The sequence below is a fragment of the Neofelis nebulosa genome, chromosome 2, assembly GCF_028018385.1.
Source record: "Neofelis nebulosa isolate mNeoNeb1 chromosome 2, mNeoNeb1.pri, whole genome shotgun sequence".
NCBI lineage: Eukaryota > Metazoa > Chordata > Mammalia > Carnivora > Felidae > Neofelis > Neofelis nebulosa.
The window spans coordinates 151,537,072-151,557,259 of NC_080783.1; the positions used below are offsets into that span (position 1 = coordinate 151,537,072).

General features: G+C 37.7%; 1 protein-coding gene across 8 annotated transcripts in view; it reads left to right on the forward strand.

The window, feature by feature from the left end:
• Nucleotides 1-20,188, forward strand: part of TTLL7 (tubulin tyrosine ligase like 7) — a 145,839-nt gene that overhangs the window by 32,091 nt on the left and 93,560 nt on the right. For 7 of the 8 annotated variants that reach the window (XR_009258008.1, XR_009258009.1, XM_058716822.1 and 4 more), the window contains exons 2-3: nt 15,785-15,980; nt 16,196-16,327. Coding sequence is in view for 6 of the 8 variants with exons in the window: in XM_058716822.1 (XP_058572805.1) it covers nt 15,956-15,980; nt 16,196-16,327 (157 nt within the window). In the remaining 2 variants the exon portion in view is untranslated. The remainder of the gene's footprint in view (nt 1-15,784; nt 15,981-16,195; nt 16,328-20,188) is intronic. The other variant, XM_058716820.1, reaches the window with a different exon arrangement.

Sequence of the window (20,188 nt, forward strand, 5' to 3'; positions counted from 1 at the left end):
TTGGGCTGCCTTGAACCAGATTGGGGCAGTCTGAGAACTGCTGGCATATAGTAAAGGCCTGAAACGTTGTTGCAGTTGTCATCAGTTCTATACAGTACAAAGTCTTTTGGCCAATATACCATTATTTTTCATCACAGTTAAGACCATGTTCGTTGTAAGACACGTTGTTTTATTTCCTTGGGAAAAAAACCCTCTGCAATTTCAATTATGGAACAATGCTTACTTAGTATAACTTTATGCATGTTGGAAGAGCCTTTGAAAGGTAATTTTAAAAATAGCATTCATTACTTTATGCGTACAAAAAAGGAAAATATAAGTAAAATAAATTGATCAAGGTATTCCTTAAACTTCATTTTCAAAGACAAACACTTGAATCTCTTCTTTATTCACTGTCCATGTTTTTCTGAACAACCTCATCCTCTGTGTCATGAAGAGTTGGTGATGCAACATTTCTTTTTTTTTCTTTTCCTTTTCCTTTTCTTTTTTTTTTTTTCTTTTTAAGAGAGAGAGAGAGAGATGGAGGGAGAAGGAGTGGGGGGAGGGTCAGGTGGAGGGAGAGAGAATCACAAGCAGAATCACATGTCAGCATGGAGCCTGACATAGGGCTCAAACTCACGAACCGTGTGGGATCATGACGTGAGCTGAAAATCAAGAGTCGGATGCTTAACTGACTGAGTCACCCAGGCACCCCACCTTTTTTTAAAGGGCAATGCAACATTTCTTAAAAGAGTGTTCCATTATTATGTTTGGGGTTTTCTCTCCACTTCTGGCATGGATTCTGCAGATTTTGATGTGTATGTGCAGGCATATGATAATTGTGTCAGGATTGCCACCTTGTAAGATCATCACAATTTTAGATGTTGTTAAGTGTTAAAAAAAACAGTATGGTTTAGAATCAGAGAAATACGGTTGTAATTATGGAGTACTCTGTGTTATCTACTCACTTCCTCACTTCTATTCTAGACATAGGTCCCATAGTTTGTTCTTTATACAGTGTCCCATTCATTCTCTGTATGATAATCTGCTATCTTTAAGTTGGTCTATATTTTCTTCCAGAAACTTCTTGTCCGAAGGAGTATCTTCAAATGGATTTTTAGTCTCATGAAATGTAGCTGACCCTATGGAATAATGAATGTAGTAGTCAGGGTTCTCTGGAGAAGCAGAACCAATAATATATATATGAAGAGAGGTTGAGAGGGATGGAAGTGGGGAGAGGGAAAGAAAGAATGAATGAGTATGAATTGGGTTATGTGACTGTGGAGGCTGACAAGTTCAAACTCTGCAGGGTAGTTTGGCAAGCTGTGGACCTAGGGAAGAGTTGACGTTGCAGCTCAAGTCCAAAGACAGTCCGAGGCTGACTTTCCCTTCTTGGGGGACTTCAGTCTGCTTACTCTGAAGGCCCTCCATTGATTGGACGAGGCCCACCCACATTTTGAAGATGTGAAGTGCTATTGAGAGTGCAGAATATATACACTACACAAGAAGCTTATATTGTAGTTGTTCAAAGAAGACCTTCAAGTGAATCAAATAACAGCAGAGGAAAATAATGTAGGTAGAGATAGTATTTAAAATTGCATGTCAAGTGTATATTGCTATTGTAAATTCATCTTTTTTTTATATTTTTAATGAAAAGAAAACTGTTTAATAGATTGGGAAAATATAAATGAAATTAAAAAAAATCATCTGTTGGTATAAGTTCCAACAATGTAACATAGTCATCAAAGCCAGTTCAAAACAGAAATAGATGATAATTCTGCAGTACAATAGATTATAAAATTGCTGTAGAGAATGCACATTTTTTTCTAGACAGGCTTATATATGGATAATTTTGAATACTAGGTAAGATTAAAAAATAGTATACCCATGTGCCTATGAGGCACAACTGAAAATCAGCTTTGTTGATTTAGTATAATCCTTAACTTATAACACTGAGATGAATGTTTTGGATATATGGTTACATGCATAATTTTACAGATAGTTAGGGTCAACTTTCATTCTTGAGTGTATTTATGTTGATATTATTGTATGTCATATAGGTTTTCGATGACTTCTTGTCTTTTGATTGGTTTGGAATTTGCTAAGTAATTTCTCTAAAAGCAAATGTATGTATTGAAGGCCAGGCACGTTTTTTCTCACTAGAGCACCTACTAAAATGATGGTATTAAAAAATGTTTATTGCCTTAATTAGAAATGTAATGAAATAATGAAGGGATAAGTAAACTTTTAAACAGATTGGTGATACACCTTTATAGTATTCACTTACTCCATGTAAGAAGGAGAAGTCGAGGCTAAGAAAGAACAATTAGACAAGTTTGTACTATTTGAGAGTATAGCATCTGTGGATATTATGTCACTGTGTTCTGGTTAATTTCAGGCACCATTTCTGCATTCCATTAGTGTTTGCTAGAATAAAAGACCAAAATAGTTCTTTTCCTTTGAATTTCCATAAAAGGACTAGTTTCTCATCAAAGATCATGGTGCCAGATAGATACAGTGTTTTTAAATGCCTGGAATGACTTTTGGTAAAGAGTCTTACTTTTTTTTTTTAAGTTTTTTTTGTTTTGTTTTGTTTTGTTTTGTTTTTAGTATTCTCTACACCCAACTTGGGGCTCGAACTCACACCCCTGAGATCAATAGTCTCATGCTTTTTTGAGCCAGCCAGGTGTCCTGAAAGATTCTTACTTTAAAATAGGCCAAGTTTATTAAAATATAGTTAAATTTAATTATTTTTCTTCATAGTGGGCCTGTCATAAAGGCTACTAGTATTTTATTTCTTTCCAAAGATTGATTTTATAAATCAATTTGCACCTAGCTTAGTGATCTAGAAAAAAAATAGCCTAGTTATTCTTTTCCTCCTTGGGTCTAACGGTTATACACATCTTATTTTAGCTGATGGAGGTATGCAGCGCATTATATGAACTCAGCCTGTACATTTTCCTTTTCCTGTATTGATTTTCTAAACTTTGACTGCATGAGTCTCAGACCATGGCATAATTTTACTGGGCTTTAATTTAATTTACAGGGGTCTGAAAACTATGACAAATATACATGATACCAGAAGTTAATAAAATTGAAAATTTCTTACTTAAAGTTCAAAACCTCCCAACAAATTGTATCCCTCTGATGTGGTAACTTCAGGCTCTGTGTCTGAGATTGAAGAATATGTAAATTCAAAGACATTTTTAAAGCTGCTGCCTGGGAGCCAATTGTCTCACAGAGGAAACATACAATGTAGCCTCCTCTTATTTCACTTGAATTGTGGCATTTTATGCAAGGATATTTTGAAGTAATTCTCTTGATTTAAAAAAAAAAAAAAGGAACCTAAGTTCATTAATATTTGTATTGGTTAGGCACCTGGTTTAAGCAAAAAAGAAATTTGTTAGTTTATGTGACTGAAAAGTTCAGGAATGTGTTATCTATCTTTCTGCCTCCTTTATATAACTTCATCCTCAGGTTCTGTGTAGGAGTGAGATGGGGACCACCAGTGCAGGTACGTATGTTCTCAGATTCAAATCCAGCTCAAGAGAGAACCTATATTCTTTAAGAATCTGAAAATGAGTTCTTGGCTTGAGTCTTGCTGGTCTTAGTTGGATCCTGTGTTCATCTCTGAACCAATCCCATGATCAAGGAGATGGGATTCCTCAGTAATTAAAAAAAAAATTTTTTTTTTCAACATTTATTTATTTTTGGGACACAGAGAGACAGAGCATGAACGGGGGAGGGGCAGAGAGAGAGGGAGACACAGAATCGGAAACAGGCTCCAGGCTCTGAGCCATCAGCCCAGAGCCTGACGCGGGGCTCGAACTCACGGACTGCGAGATTGTGACCTGGCTGAAGTCGGACGCCCAACCGACTGCGCCACCCAGGTGCCCCATCCTCAGTAATTTTAGATGTAAGTCATTTGCCCAGTGTTGGGGCTGAGATCAGCATCCACCCCATTCAAAGCACATGGATCAAGGCGGAGTCGTGCTTTATCAGAGGAAATTCAGATTACTGTTCACAGAAAATGGGTAAGTGTAGGCTGTGGCAAATGATAAATGATAAACGATAAATGATCGAGGCTGAGTAGTGCTTTATCAGAGGAAATTCAGATTACTGTTCACAGAAAATGGGTAAGTGTAGGCTGTGGCAAATGATAAATGTCCAAGGGCAGTGTGCTAGTGACTTTGCATTTAGGCTGCTATATCTTGTTCAGAAACCAAAATAATAATTCTATTGGAATAGCATGTCCAATACAAGGTTCATTTAGATGGTGGTAACAGAAACGTAAAATAACAATAGCTTAACAAGATGGAGGTTTATTTTCTCTGGACATAGTCAGTCCAAGACTGATAAAGCATTTCCATGACAAAACCAATTTTCTTTGAATTGCTGCAGCTCCTGCAATTGCATTTACATTCCAGGATGGAAGAAAAAAAAAAGCAAATAAAATGAGTGTCCACCAGTCGTCTACGTTCCTGTTTAATAACTCCCACTTATATCTCGTTGGCTGGAACTTGGTCATATGGCCATGTACACTTGTAAGGAAGTCTGGGAAATGTGGTTATATAGATTGGTACAATGCCACCTTAATAACCCAGTCAATATTTTGTTAGTAAGGAAGAACGAGTGAATGGCTATCAGGCAGGCAGCTGGTAGTCTTTCAACATGTGTTAACTTATTAACCAATATGGATGACATAGGAGGCTTGTTTAAAAACCCAATGAATTTTATATATTTAAGATTTAAAACTTGTTTTAGAAATAGATAAAAATATAAACAGTAAAAATAATCATACCCTAAAATTGGCAACAAGGTGTGCATTGAATCAGTATCAAATAAGGTCAGAGGAAGAGTAAGACATGATTCTAATTTATCTGTCTCTGTTTGGCTATAGTGAGGTCCTCTGTCAAGATAAGGAACATAAGAGGAGTGCCAGGTTTTCAGTGGAAGTTAAAGAGTTAAGTTTTGGACATTTAAAACTATAAATGTTGGTATCAGATGACATTCGGGTGATGTCATTTGGTCACCAGCTAAGCAGCTGCACATTTTGATATCTATTGTGCATTTTCTGGCAGAGAACAGAGAACTGGATATTTTAGAAATTCTCCATTTCCCCCAGTCCCTCTGTTTCACCTTGTGATCTAGGTTACTGAAAGTTAGGGAGAGCTAGGTCCAAAGGACCACAGTTCCAACTCCGTAGCTTAGAACAAGAGAAGTCTTTGTGTCGTCAAGCATAGGTTGGGTGTTTTGAGGATATGATGTTCAGCTGTCTTAGATTTGGTACTGTTCTTTGCAGGGTGAGGGAATGGGAGGAGGCAAATGGATTCACAAGAGGAGTGATATATGCAAAAACTAACTGATAACATCACATGTTATTCCTAAGGAGCAAATGAGACTTTTTTTAGGCTACTGGAGAATTTTATAGAACTGCAGTATTACATTCTAAAGGAAATGTACCCAAAGAGGATTTTGACTCTACTTAAGACTTTGATGGTTACATTATCAAGTCACCTTGTCTTTTGCCACTTTGTTGACTGAATTATGGATGTTACTTCTTTGAACTTTATTTAGTTCAACATTTACTGAGTAAGCTTTTTGCCTTTTTTCATTATTCTAAGTACTGAAAATAAAACAACTATTAATAAGGGGAAAATGCCTTCAAGGTATGCTATGTTATCATTTCCTATTTATCAGTTTCTATTGTTTTCATGTCATACTAGGCTAAATTTAAAGACAAGACATTCCACAGAGCCTAGTGGACATTTTGTTTGGATGCTGTAATTTAACCAAAAACATTGAACCAATACTAAGCAGGGTAAGGCGATTTGGAAAACAAATAAGCAGTACATTAGTGAGAGCTACTGTTGCTCAAAGTCAATATTAATTGTTACTAGAATGAATAAATAGTTCTTCTGTTTATTCTTATATAATGTCACACTTGGCTTTCTTTCAGGTTTTTAGAAGTGGTTGATCAAATGTTTTTTTCAAGTCTAAAACACTACAGAGCTAGCTTTTGGGAATATACCCAGTCTGAGAAACGGACACAGAAGTTTCTGTGTTCAGGAAGTAAGTAGCTTCTCTGAAAACCTTTTTAATTTATACAGACAATGAGGGGTGCCAATGTACTATTGTTAGGATGGTTGTTTGGGTGATGTCATTTGTTCACCAGTCAGGCAGCTGGGCGTTTTGAAAATCTATTGTAATTTCTTGGCAGAGAGCACAGAAATGGGAGCAGTCAGCTTTGGAATGGACCTTTCTATGTTTAATTAAAATCATTTTATTTATGAAAGTAGAGGTTTTCCTTATCTACAGTCAATCACTCATTCTGTTGTGTTATTTTCTATTTTTTTTCTATCTGTCCTTTTCTGAAAATATAAAACTGAAATCACCTTACCCGACACAATGACTCTTCCTTCTGCAGGCATTCTCTTGATGACTGGTGCCCGCTTCTACCCAGATCCTCTAAACCAGAAATCTCCAAGTCATCTGATATCACCTTTCCTTTCTTGATCACCAACTGTAGTAGCAGTATCCCTTTGCCCTGTGTCTGTTGCTTTTATCTGTGATCAAGCTCGTACCATCTCTCTTCTGGAGAAGGATGTCTTTGTAACATCCTCTCAGGACCGGGTCTCCATTCTTGCCCTGTCCTATCCAGCTCCCGTGATTACTGCCAGTACAATCGATTAAAAAGAAATTTAGGGGACGCCTGGGTGGCTCAGTCAGTTAAGCATCTGAGTCTTGATTTCAGTGCAGGTCATGATCTCATGGTTCATGAGTTTGAGCCTCACATTGGGCTCACTGCTGTCAGCACAGAGCCTGCTTGGGATCCTCTGTCCTCCCATCTCTCATGCGGTCTCTCTTTCTCAGAAATAAACATTAAAAGAATATTTAGATTGTGTTACTCCTCTTAAAGTCCTTCAGTGACTCCACATTTCTTATGAGTTAGGATCAGACCTAAATTTCCGACTTAGAACATAATTCTATTCTAAGGAGACATGTGATGGTTCAAATGAAAGTATCTTGGCCATTTTACTTTCCCTATTGTTTCAGAAGGCTAAACCATGATAAGGGTGCATTCATTCTTTATGTTAGGAATGACATATTCGATGCTCATCCTCTGTAGAACAGGACTGGCTGTTGCCTCCTCCTCCTCCTTTCTTATCTTCCCCATGTAGTTCTTGACACTTATTTCATTATATGTTCATTCCTAAGTTCTCTCTCTCCCTCTCTCTCTCAATATATACTATATGTTATTTATGTACTTTTAAACCTTGTATAAATAGTATACTACTATATGTATTCCTCAACTTTTTTTCATCTGCGTTATTTGTGTGATTCATCATGTAATTCTAGTTTGTTTATTTTTACTGACGCATAGTACTTTCGTTGCATGCGTGCAGCAATGTACCACAATGTTGAGGTTCATCTGCAACCCCTCTCCCCCATTTCTCAGCTAATCATGACCATTTCAGATCAAGTTACCATGCTCCTGGCCCGGTGCTTGAGAGCAGAGGGTATATTATTAATCTTTGTGGTTACTGTTAATCCTCATATGTGTAATGATTTTTAGTAGACTGCTTATCTTTAAAATGAATGTCTTGGTTGGTCACCATTGGTGGCTGATTTGGGCTCAAACAGGGATATCAGTTGCCTTTGTAGATTAATAAAACCTCACCTCACTTAGCTGTCTCCAGTAGTAAATCCTTTGTAGTAAGGAGAGATCCTTTGTAGTAAGTGTCTTCCTTTCCAGCTGTTCAGAGTCCTGCTTGGCAAATGCTTTCTTTCTAAGTCATGCACATGTTTCTACTTAAAAAGACCAGTGGGGAAGGAGTAGACTCCAGCAGTGGTGTCCTCCACTTTCCTGGAGTTTGCCCCTGCCACCAGCTGTTGGCCCGTAGTCCAGTAGTTCTCAAACTTTAGCCTACATCAGAATCACCTGGAGAGCTTGTCAGTTGTTGAGCCTCACTCACCCCTGGAATGTGATTTGAAAATTCTGGGCTTGAACCCAAGAAAATGCTTTTCTAATAAGTGCAGGTGATGCTGATACTACTGTTCCTGGAGTCACACTTCGAGAATCACTGCTCTAGGCCAACATTTCCTAATCTTTATTTTATTTTCTTGACTTGTGGAGCCCTTTAACATTAATATGTAATTTCATATCACTTACGTGAATTTTAAAGTCACTGTATAATTTTGTAATTTTTACATGTTATAAAGAAGGGCTTTAAGCTTAAAAAAAAAGTGTCAGCTTAGTATTAAACATTGTGGTCCCCTAGAGCCTTGCTACTCAAAGTGTGGTCTGTGGAGCAGCATACCTGAGAACTTGTTAGAAATGCAGAATCTGAGGCCCCACCCCAGAACTAATGGATCAGAATCTGGACTTCAACATTGTAGTTATATAGTATTCTCAGATGATTGGTATGCACATGAAAGTTTAAGAAGCCACTGGTCTAGAGCTCACATTAAATCCAATCCTGATAATATCAAAACAAATAAGAAACATTTCAAATTTTAATGTTTAAAAATTGGCGCATATTTCACTTACTTTCATTTTCTTACTGTCACTTAAGAAAAGCAGTATCTCAGGGCGCCTGGGTGGCTCAGTCGGTTAAGCATCCGACTTCAGCTGGGGTCATCGCCTCTCAGTTCATGAGTTTGAGCCCCATATCAGGCTCTGTGCTGACAGCTCAGAGACTGGAGCCTGCTTCGGATTCTGTGTCTCCCTCTCTCTCTGCCGCTCCCGCACTCACACTCTGTCTCTCTAAAATAAAATAAAAAAAATAAAATAAAAAAAGAAAAGCAGTATCTCTTTGCAAATAAAAATAATATATCAAATTTGGTTTGAGGACCAAGTGCTAAAATTTAGTGATGTGTTACAGCACAAAAATAGATGAATGTATTCATGACCTGATGTCTGGAAATATTTCTTTTTCCACACACAAAAATCAACTGCCTCAGTGTGCCTGTGTGGCCCAGTTGGTTAAACATCTGACTCTTGATTTTAGCTCAAGTTATGATCTCGGGGTTCATGAGTTTGAGCCCACGTCAGGCTCTGAGCTGACAGTGTGGAGCCTGCTTGGAATTCACTCTTTTTTCTCTGCTTCTTCCTCTCTCGTTCTCTCTCTCCTTCTCAAATAAACATTAAAAAAAAAAAAAAATCAGCTGTCTCATTTGATAATTTTCCTGAAGTAATAGATTTCTGACTGCTACTTGTAGTAACCTCTCTGCAATAATACATTATGTGTGTGTAGAGTGTTTTTTTCCCCTAAGTAAAAGCCTGATTGGATATGATTTTTGTAACATTATTTTTCAATTATTTTGAAGTAGTACTAGAAACATCTTTCATGAGATAGTTACAGTTTAGAAATTCGGAGAGGATTATTTTGAGGCAAATTTGCAGAATTATCATTTAAAAATGTTCTTATACCTTGTGTTTCAATATCATTGTTCATCATACCTCTTTTCTTTTTTTTTTTTCAATTTTTTTTTTTTTAACGTTTATTTACTTTTGAGACAGAGAGAGACAGAGCATGAACGGGGGAGGGTTAGAGAGAGAGGGAGACACAGAATCTGAAACAGGCTCCAGGCTCTGAGCTGTCAGCACAGAGCCCGACACGGGGCTCGAACTCACGAACCGTGAGATCATGACCTGAGCCGAAGTTGGACGCTTAGCTGACTGAACCACCCAGGCGCCCCAGTACCTCTTTTCTTCAAACAGCTGTCTATAGGGATAATAATAACGGCACCTTTTAGGTTGTGAAGATCAGAGTTTTAGATGTAAAAACCTAGACGAGTGCCTGGCACATAGTATGTTTAACATTAAATGACTGAAATCACCCGATCCCTTCCCTTTTCTTTCTTGTGTTCTTCCTCTTCCTCATCAGTGTTGTTACAGTCCAGAGCAGGCAAAGGATAGAGAAATTTAATTATCCATTGCATAAAATTAAGGGGTATACTGGGCCTAGTACAGGGTCTCGCTATCTTTTTTTTTCTTCTCCAGGCAGAGGAGAATACTATAAAGTGGAGCTATGGAGAACTAGAAAATAGTGCCCAGGGGGAGGTAGCAAGGTTCAAATAGGGAGTTTGTGATGGTTGTTAGTGTTACTGGTCATATGATAAGATTGTACTTCCTAACTCTTGTTGGCTGGGGTCATGTGACTTATTCAGGCCATTGACGTGTGACTAGAAATTTTGTGTGTCATTAGTTGCCTATATAAGAGCCTCCAAAACTCTTTCCCTCTGGTACAGTGACTGGTTTTAGGATGATGGCGGCTCTAACAGCTTGGCTTCCTGTGTGACTGAAATGCAGAGCAGCCCTGACAGTCTTTGGTTGATATGTAGCATGATTAAGAGATAGACCTTAGCTGTTTTAAGCTCTTGAGATATGGGGGATATTTATTATTGCAGCAAAATGTAGCCTCTCCTAATATAGATTGTTGTTTTGAGATCTGAAAAGTCATATTATTAGTAGGATAGCAAGTATGGAAGGGGCACAGGAGTAACTTAGATGCCAAAAACTATGATGCTAGGAGACAAGAACCCAAGAGAGTCATCAGCAGTGTGTGCAAATCTAATGTCTGTCCTGGGGACATAAGATGGAGAGAGGGGTTGGGATCTCCCTGCCCCTCTTCTCTCCTCCGTCAGAAAATTGATACCCTATCAAAAGTACAGAAAACTGGTTATATACACTGTGAAACATGTTTATTCTCCTTGTCAGTGTGAAATAGTAATTTTAAAACCAATGTAGAAAATAAATACATAGGAAAACCAGGATTTAGGAAGAAGAACCATATTGGAGGGCTTAGACATTGTTCAGTACCACAGAAATGGTATGTCTTCTCCATTCCTTCCCCTTCACACATGTTCATATCCTCATATGCTTACAGGCACATATGTGCACATACACATCAGATTTTTATCAACTCCATTTGCATTCAATCCATCTGGATTCAAATTTCAAATTGCAACTCTTGGGGTACCTGAGTGGCTCAGTTGGTTAAGCATCTGACTCTAGATTTCGGCTCGGGTCATGATCTCATGGTTTGTGGGTTTGAGCTCCGCATCAGGCTCTGCGCTGGCAGTACAGAGCCTGCTTGGGATTCTCTCTCTCTCTCTCTCTCTCTCTCTCTCACTCTGCCCCTCCTTTGTTTGTGCTCTCTCTCTCTAAATAAATCAACTTTAAAAAATAAAAAATAAAAATAAAAGGCTCTTCATTAAATAAAAATAAAATGAAATTGTAACTCTTCTCCTTACTTTCCCCCCACGTTCCTGGTCTCCTAATCAGTTGTGTTCCCCACCCCCCCACCCCCCCAGTACTTAACATTTTCTGACGTTTACTTATTTAATATGTTTGCTGTTATTGTTAGTCTCTTCCCAACTAGAGTGTAAGCACCACAAAGAAAAAATTTTTTTTTACCTATTTTGTTCACTAAGAACAGTGGCTGCTACATAAGAGTATTTGTTGAATTGTAGTACCTTCATGAAGGAAAAAAAACAGGAAGACAGTCTGGATATGGATAGCTGCCTTGGGGTTCTAAGAAGACAGATTAAATCTGATGCAACTTTGTGATCTCAACTACATTTTAAACCACAGCTTGATTCTCTTGCTCGCATTCTCTAGCTTTTAAAACAGCTCCAGTCAAGCAGAATTAAGCTTCTTTGTGAAATCTTTAATGTGTCATGTTTAAAGACTGAATTTTGAAGGTAGCATACAAAGTGGGAAATGTCATGGGCTTTAAAGACAAGCCACTTCATTGTCACCTATTAGGTGTGACTTTGGGCAAGTTACTTAGCCATGAAATCTAAATTTTCCTATATATAAAATGGGAATAAAACATACCAGGGCATTTATTAGGTGGACTAAATACACATGAAGTTATGTGAAAAATGCTTAGTACACAGGAGGTACTGGTTTATATTCGTTTCTTTCTCCTTCCTTCTCATCATAAAAACAGCTTTTATTAAATTTTTATTTAATATAATTTTACATATTTTCAACTTAACCCTAATTTTGGTTCCCACTGACCTTTGGTTAAGATTACTAAAATTTAGTAGTCTATGGTAATTAAAATTCTGCCAATATGTTTGAAGAACCCATTCTATATAGCATTCACTGGGCACAGATTCCTGGGATGTTGGGAACATCTGAGTTTCTCTCATAATTTCCACAAAAGGTGTTTGGTATTCATCTTATTATCAAAAATACTAACCAATGCTATCCTCATTGGTTGGTATTTTTGACTCTAAGGCTGGAGAAAGTCAATTTCTTCCTTTTGCACAGTAAGAAATTAAGTCATGTATCTGTTAAGTGGCAGAATAAAGGATAAGAATCGAAACTGACCTCTTGTTCAGTGCTCTTTCTGTCATATTATATTTTGATCTAAATGACATGCAAAGTTTGGTGGGTTTGTTATTAACATTGTAATGATGAAACAAACTTTTATCACATGTATCTTACTTTTTCAAAAGGTAATAGCGCGGGAGACTAATGGCTGTACACGAAAGAGTGTCTCCTTTAGCTGTGCACCTGCCACAACAGGCTGCCACCACTCGATGCATATTTCCCCCATGCTCTTCTGTTATTTTACCCAGATGTAAACTTCTAGGTACTTGGCCTTTTTCACTTAAAAATGTGAAAGTAGTATATTGTAAATGATATGTGTTTGTTTCTCAGAGCCCCACGACCACCTCTGGTTACTGCCAGGTGGCATCATGAACAAGTACTTACTTGGCATTGTGTGAGGCAATATGCTAGCCTCTGGAAGTGGAGGATTGAAGAAGATAGAAGAAAACCAGAACCACTTGTCTTCACAGAGCTTACCTTCTTAGTTTGTGGTTGGTGATATGATAGGGGTACAAATAATGGTCTCTGTGATAGACCAGAAGAGGGAGTAATGAATTTCTTCAAACATAATCAGAGGAAGCTCTAAGGAAAGAGTGGAAATTTGTGTCTGGACTTTAAGTGATGGGTTGTAATTCAACAGAAAGAACTGGGAAGAAAGAGCACTCCAACACAAATGTATTGGAATTACAGCTTTTTGTGTTTTAGTCTTATATATCTATTGTTTTGCATGGTAGCCCTTGAACTTCTACATTCAAGGTGCCCATTTGCTTGACATTTTTGAGAATTGAGTCCTTCTGGAAATGGCTTCTTTATTTGCAGAACAAAATTGCTTATTTGTCTTAGAAATCAATTTCTGCTGATCTTCTAATTCTTTTTTTCCCCAATTTGTTTACTTCAACTAGAGATGAAGATTTTAATGGATGATTTTTTCTTTCTTTCTTTCTTTCTTTTTTTTTTTTTTACCTATTTGGCCTTTTTAAATACAGGTTCCAAAGTTTTCTTCTTTGTTTTACTTTTTTCTTGTCTGTGTATGTTATAACTAACTATTATTGGCTTCAGTGTCACTATGTGCTCGCAGCAGACGTCAAATTTGGCTGCATGACACAATTATATGGAGAGCTAAAAAATGCTGATGCCTGGGCCCCACTTGGGTCTGGGGTGTGGCCTTGGCACTAGGAGTTTCAAAAGTTTTTCAGGTGATTCTACTTTGCAGCCAAGCTTAAGAAACCCTTGGCTTGAAGTATTTCGGAGGTAACTGAAACATGCTGTGTGCTTCTGGAAAGTAGGTAACCATGGCTCATTTAAGTAATGTGATCAATCTTGCCGTCTCACATCCTTCACTAGGGATACAATGAAATAATTAGAATTGAGATGGTAGAATGAAGTTCTTGAGTTTGTTAAAGCACTCTTACTGTTATTCACCAAAATATAAATGCAACTAAGTAAAGCATATAAAGATAGACTAAATTTAAGGCCTTTAAATTCCTGTGTGGTGAGTGAAGAGATAACAGTTCCTGTTTTGAGCTCTATACTAAAGCTGTTTGGCTCATTATTTAAGTCAGAAATTAACAAATCTGTTTTTAGAGCTGATAACAATTACTAACTTATTGTCAACGTAGTTTGGCAGATGTTGTCTCAAACTCTTCTTGACTTTGTCACCTACTTTCGATGTAATACGTACTCTGTTACCATAAGAGAATCTTTGTTTACTCCAGTAACAAGATGTTGGACAAGGACTTGTAAACCCAAATAGTTACCTCCCTGAGGTATCAAAGAGCTACCAAAAAGAAATCACACTGAACTTTAGACCACTCCTTTCTTTTATTCTGAAAAGTAATCTAGTCTATTTCCAGCTTGGAATTGGGAGCTGAGGTCAGGCTGGGGATGTTTACTGTGACTTCACTGTTTGATTTTGAAGTATTGTGATCTCCCACAATACACCCATATCTGGCAGTTTTGCACTGCAACTGGTTTACCAAGTTTTTGTGTTTTTTTTTTTTTTTAACATCTATATAGCATGTTAGCACGGTGTCTGAAAATAGTGGGGCTCTGTGAACAGTATGAACAATCAGTCAGAATTGGGTTCAAAGCCTAGGTTTCTATTTATAAACTGTGTTACCTTGATATATTTAACTTATTTAGCCTTGATTTCCATATCTAGAAAACTGCAGAAATGGTATCTCAATTCCAGGTGTGTTAATTAGGTAAGATATTTTAGATTCTTAACAGTGCCTGTCCACAATTGTTCTGTAATAAGTAATAGTTAACTAGTTTTCATATTGAATTATTCTAGGTAATTATTCTAGTAAAAATGATACCCAAAAACTAAGTTCTAAATTTTCTTTAATAATGAACCCTATTATTAATAATGACTATTGAGGGTGATGTATTAAGAGTCACATTTTATATAGCTGAATTTCTGATAAACCTGATAACCTCCTGATAAAGGTATTGATACCATACCTTTGTTTATCATGACAGGCTTTATAGTTTTTCATTGTGCTTAGAGACATTTTACAAGAACTTAAAGATTCTTACAACATGAAAGGAGAAATTAGAAAGTTGACAGTATAGACTGGGCAATATAGTATAGTCAAGGCATAAATACCTAGGTTCATACATACACAGTGAAAATGAGTGAAGTGTAATATAGGCCTTGCTGAGGTGTAGCCGAATCAAACGAGCTCATTAAAAAATGTTTATTGCATTCCTCTGTGTGCCCAAATAAGATCAGCATAATGATGACTCCTCTCATTTTCTGCCTTTCAAAATTGTGTTCATTTTTTAAGGCACAATTCAAATGTGGTCTACTTTATGAAGTCATCAACTCCCTCCCTACCAACAAGCCCCCCTCACCCCCGCCACCCCTTCACGAGGAATCGCTTTTCTCTGTATTTCGTTGTATGTGATCTCTGCCTTGGCAGTCACTTCGCTGTGTCACGTTAAAAGTGATGCTGCACCTAACTTTCAGGTGTTGGGTTGAAGGTTGTGTGGGGTCCTAGTTAAGGCACTGACTTTGACACCAGAGAGTTGTTCACTTTAATCTCCACATTGTCACTTTTGTGTAAAGATTTGCCCTTTCTGAGATCAATTTACTTAACTGTAAGCTAGGGATAAAAGCTTCCACTAATGGTTTTGCTGCAAGATTAAATGGCATAAGTGGCCTACGATAGTCAGCGTTCAGTAGATGATAGCGAGTGTGGTTATCGTCATTATTTGTGTATGGCATGCTATTTATTGTGTGTAAATATGATATGTAACTTAAATAAAACCTCCTCCTCTAGACTACACTTTTTAGGACAGGGAACTATCACTTGGCATTTTGCGTAAGGTTTTCTAAATTAACAAACATTTGTCGATTGAGTACAGTAACTTTCACCTTCACTTGACTTTTAAAGACAATAGAAAAATTTCATCAGAGTTGTTTTCTAAAATGACTTTGTTTTAAAATCCCTACAGGTACCTTCTCATCCCATAACTTCGGTGTCCTGAAATCTGAGGATTCCACCAAGATAATATGATAGGAACTTTCAGTGATTTGGAGCTGTATCCTACTTAGACTCATGCAGGCCTTCCAGATTTCCTGAGAGCTTGGTACAGCAACACACACTGGCACAGGCGCAGACAATAATGCCATCTCTGCCTCAAGAAAGAGGTAAGCAGATTGACTTAATCACACTACAAAATGTGGATATATTATAGATCATCACTGAATTTTTTTTTTTAAGAATTAAAAATTAATTGAGGACTTTTAAGTAGAATTTATAATTTTACTTTTTTTTTTGGCGGGGGGGGGGCGGCATTTGTGTTCCCTGCTATGGAATTTTTGTTATTTCAGTGATATTTGGCTGGTTTACATTTCTTTTAAAGTTATTCAGGGACCCTCTCCCCTGGATCTGAATACAGAATTGCCTTATCAAAGCACAATGAAAAGGAAAGTCAGAAAGAAGAAAAAGAAGGGAATCATTACAGCAAATGTTGCTGGGACAAAGTTTGAAATTGGTAGGTCTCCTCAGAATCCTAATTGTTGGGGAAACTGGTTTGATGTTGAAAACAATGTAGAAATTCTAGAGATAATAATCTTTTGTGTAATTGATTTTTTTTAATGTTTATTTACTTATTTTGAGAGAGAGAGGGCGAGCATGAGTGGGGGAGGGGCGGTGAGAGAGGGCGAGAGAGAATCCCAAGAAAGCTCTGTGCTGGCAGTGCAGAGCCTGATGCAGGGCTCAAACCCACCAACCATGATATCATGATGTGAGCCGAAATCAAGAGTCAGATGCTTAACCAACTGAGCACCCAGGTGCCCCTGTAATTGATTTTTAAATGTATTCTATAAAATTTTCTATTTTATGAGACATTTAACATGTTAATAATCAGAAAGAACATCAATGTAAACATTGCTAAAAGCTTTAGCTATTAATGGGGTAGTATTCAATAGATGGGATTTTGATTAATACTTAGTTTTTAAATCAAGTATCAAATCAACATGAAACAGATTAAAATGTTAGATGCAAAATAAAAAAACACAAAATTTGAGATTTTTATTAAACAATGAGAACCTGGCTTAAGGAGTAAAAATATATTTCTCTCTGTGTTTTAAAAAATTCTTTTGATGATGCTGTTGCTTTTTATTAATGAAATTGCAGTTCTTATGTGTAAACAGTATCTGTAGTATAGAGAATAGATAAGAATAATCATTTTAAATTAAGATACATTTGTCCAGCATTGCAAACAAAACTCTTAACAAATACCGTAAGTACTCAAATAATCTTCCTCTCAACCATTTTGCGCTAAAAGTTAAGGAAAATCATGTGAACCTCAAGGATGTTAATTATTCTTACCCTTATTAATCTTTGGGAATCTCATTTCATTTACAGTAATTCACCAAAGTTCTTGAGCAATCAGTGGAAAACTTCAATGGAATTGAGGTCCCCTGATACTCTGTTCGAACAAGTGGTCCTCAGAGGAAGGGACATGAAGCAAGTTAGCATGGGAGGGTGAAATATGAAAGATTCAGGGTTTATCTGCAGCATGTTTTCTAGGAACAAGAGTAAGGCGACTGTTGTTAAAGTGATTGATGGATGGGTGGTGTTAACTTACCCTCTTGCTTTTACGGTTCTGGCGGGGTTCATAAGGAGCCTTGATCTATAGGAGAGTGTTTCAGTGCACTTCCCTGTCACTTTCCCAGGAAGTCTTCCCAGGGCCGAAGTTGCCTTAGCATTCTTTATAATGATTCCTACCTCCTTGCTGAGCCTGGTCATTTGTGTTTAACAAAATTCCTGTAGGGCCTTGAATCGGGGACTGTTGAGAGAATACAGTGCTAACTAAGTATAGGGGAGGGAAAGAGAGAATGGACCATGTGTCTAGGAGAAAATGCTACCTTGCTTTTCCCTTATTTAAGCTAGTGAATGCAACAGCGTACTTCTTACAATTTAATTACTGCTTCCTTGACAGTTGACTTATATAATGGAAATACACTTAAGCCGTTAGTCAACACACCTGTGTTTTTGCCCTGGTGTTGCCTATTTCCTCAGGCAGAAAACCTTGCTATAGTTCTAATAGTAATTTTTTATAACCATTGGCCAAACATTTCCACGTGTATTATTTCACTTAATCTTCCAAATAACCCTGCATATAGGCTGCATTACTCCCTTGCTCCCTTTCCCCCTGTCTTCCCTCACTCTAATAGTGACTTTGAAGTGGCTAATAGCCATAAGAAAATATGCATGGAAAAATAAAAACAGGAAAATAGGATGAATCTTGTGGCTGATAAGAATACAAAATACATTCCTCGAGACCCTCTATAGTTAGAGATGGATTTGACTCGGAGCCTCAACCGAAGCAAATATTAAAACACAATCCACTCTAGAATGCACAGCAGGAGATAAAATCAAACTGGTTATTCAAAGGATATAGGACTTCTGTGTTCCTGTGTCTTGAGAGAAATTTTTCTTATAGTTCCTTATGAAGACACATTGTGGAAGAGTGAAGTGCATTCCCACAGTTCTATAATTAATACATTATGACATTTCACATGATTTTCTTAATATGTCCTTTATAGCAGAGTTGAAGAAACAAGCCCAGTGAGAGTTAGCAACTTACCCAAGTTCATACAGATGGCGAAAGTGGAACTTGAACCTGAATTCATTTCATTCCAGATTCAGTTTTCTTTTTACTATATCATGCTGCCTAAGTAAAGTAAGAATTGAAATTTAAAATGAGAAACAAATGTATCTTCTGTATCTAAAATTTAGATAGTTGCATGGATTCCTATTTGTAAAACTTCTGCTTAGCCTCTGAAAGCTCTATGGGTCTAGGGAAAAAAAATCATGGGACAAATTGTGAGGGATGTATTTTTGGTAATTTTTATTAAATGGGGACAAAAAAGATCCGAGAAGCGGGTATGTGATATGCAAAGGGAAATGTGAGAAAGTGGTTCATATGGTTAATCTCTATTGTTCCAGTAGGGTGTTTGGCTTGGTAGAAGTTCAATGTGGAGGCAACTGTTTCACCTCCTTTTTAAAAGAGAGCTCCTAACACATCAGCCTTATAGGCATGGAGTTAGGCTTTAGGTGTCAACAACTTTCTATTTTGAAACGACACATTGAAGGGGTTTCTTTTCCATGTAGTGGAGGATGATATCCTTAAAAGATTCCAACTGATTTCTAAAATTTCAATTCAAACAAAAATTTGATTAAATAAATTAAACTTAATGGAGAAAAAAGTGACATTTTAACTCCCGACATTGTATTTTGAAGTTCGACTTTGTCAGCTCTCCAAGCTTTGAACTTCATAATAAAAGAGACTTATATATGACTGACCTTACATATTTGATTTTGTGAATCTAAAGAAAGAGTAGATCTTTTCCACTATGGCTATGTAACCTGAATGTCCTCAGCCTCACTGGTTCATGTATATATTTATGACCACGTTTGAGTAGCTCATTATACCTCCTCCTTCTAATTGCCACCTGCTCCAATCCTCTCTTTAAGGTCTTCTCAGTGATTTCTGAGCAGCCCCAGACAGTGTCTCTCCTATACTCAGGAGCAGGTCTACTCTTGGGCTGATGCTCTGGCCTCATTATTTTTTTCTGCTTATGAGCCAGTTAAAGGAGTCTCCCAGACTGTGTGGCTATTGCCCTTGCCCTTCCTGGGAGCCCTACGTGGCACGGCAGGTCCTGAGGCCTCAGCTCACTAACGCTGCATGGTGGTCTGGGGCAGACCAGAGAAGAACAGCCCTTTTCCAAACTCTTGCTTTGTACATTTTTACCTGGGCCTTCAGAACAGCCCCAAAGGTTCCCAAGCCTCTCATGGAAAACTACTGCTCCAGCTCCACATTCCTCCCCCAGCCCCAACTTCACCCACCACCCATCATTGTTCCCTCCTTTTATGTCTGGGTTCTCAGAACCAGTGCATAAAAAGCCCTTTCCTTCTCCTCAGCCAAATAAGCAGAGTCTCTAGGACTTGAGACCAACAGGTGTCTGTTCATCAGTTTTATGCCTGAGCCAGGTAGATTCAGACTACTGACCCCCAATTACCATTTCTCCCTTTACGAAGGGTACCAGTATGTTTAAAAACATTTAAAAATAAAATGTTGAAGTGCATCTATACAGTTACAGCATTCTATGAAGACTCGGAATTTTCATTTAGTTTTTAAAAATATTTATTTATTTTTGAGACAGAGACAGCGCACGAGCGGGGGAAGGGCAGAGAGAGGGAGACACAGAATCTAAAGCAGGCTCCAGGCTCTGAGCTGTCAGCACAGAGCCTGAAGCGGGGCTCAAACCCACGAACCACGAGATCATGACCTGAGCCCAAGTCAGACTCCCAACCGACTGAGCCACCCAGGCACCTGTGCTTGTCT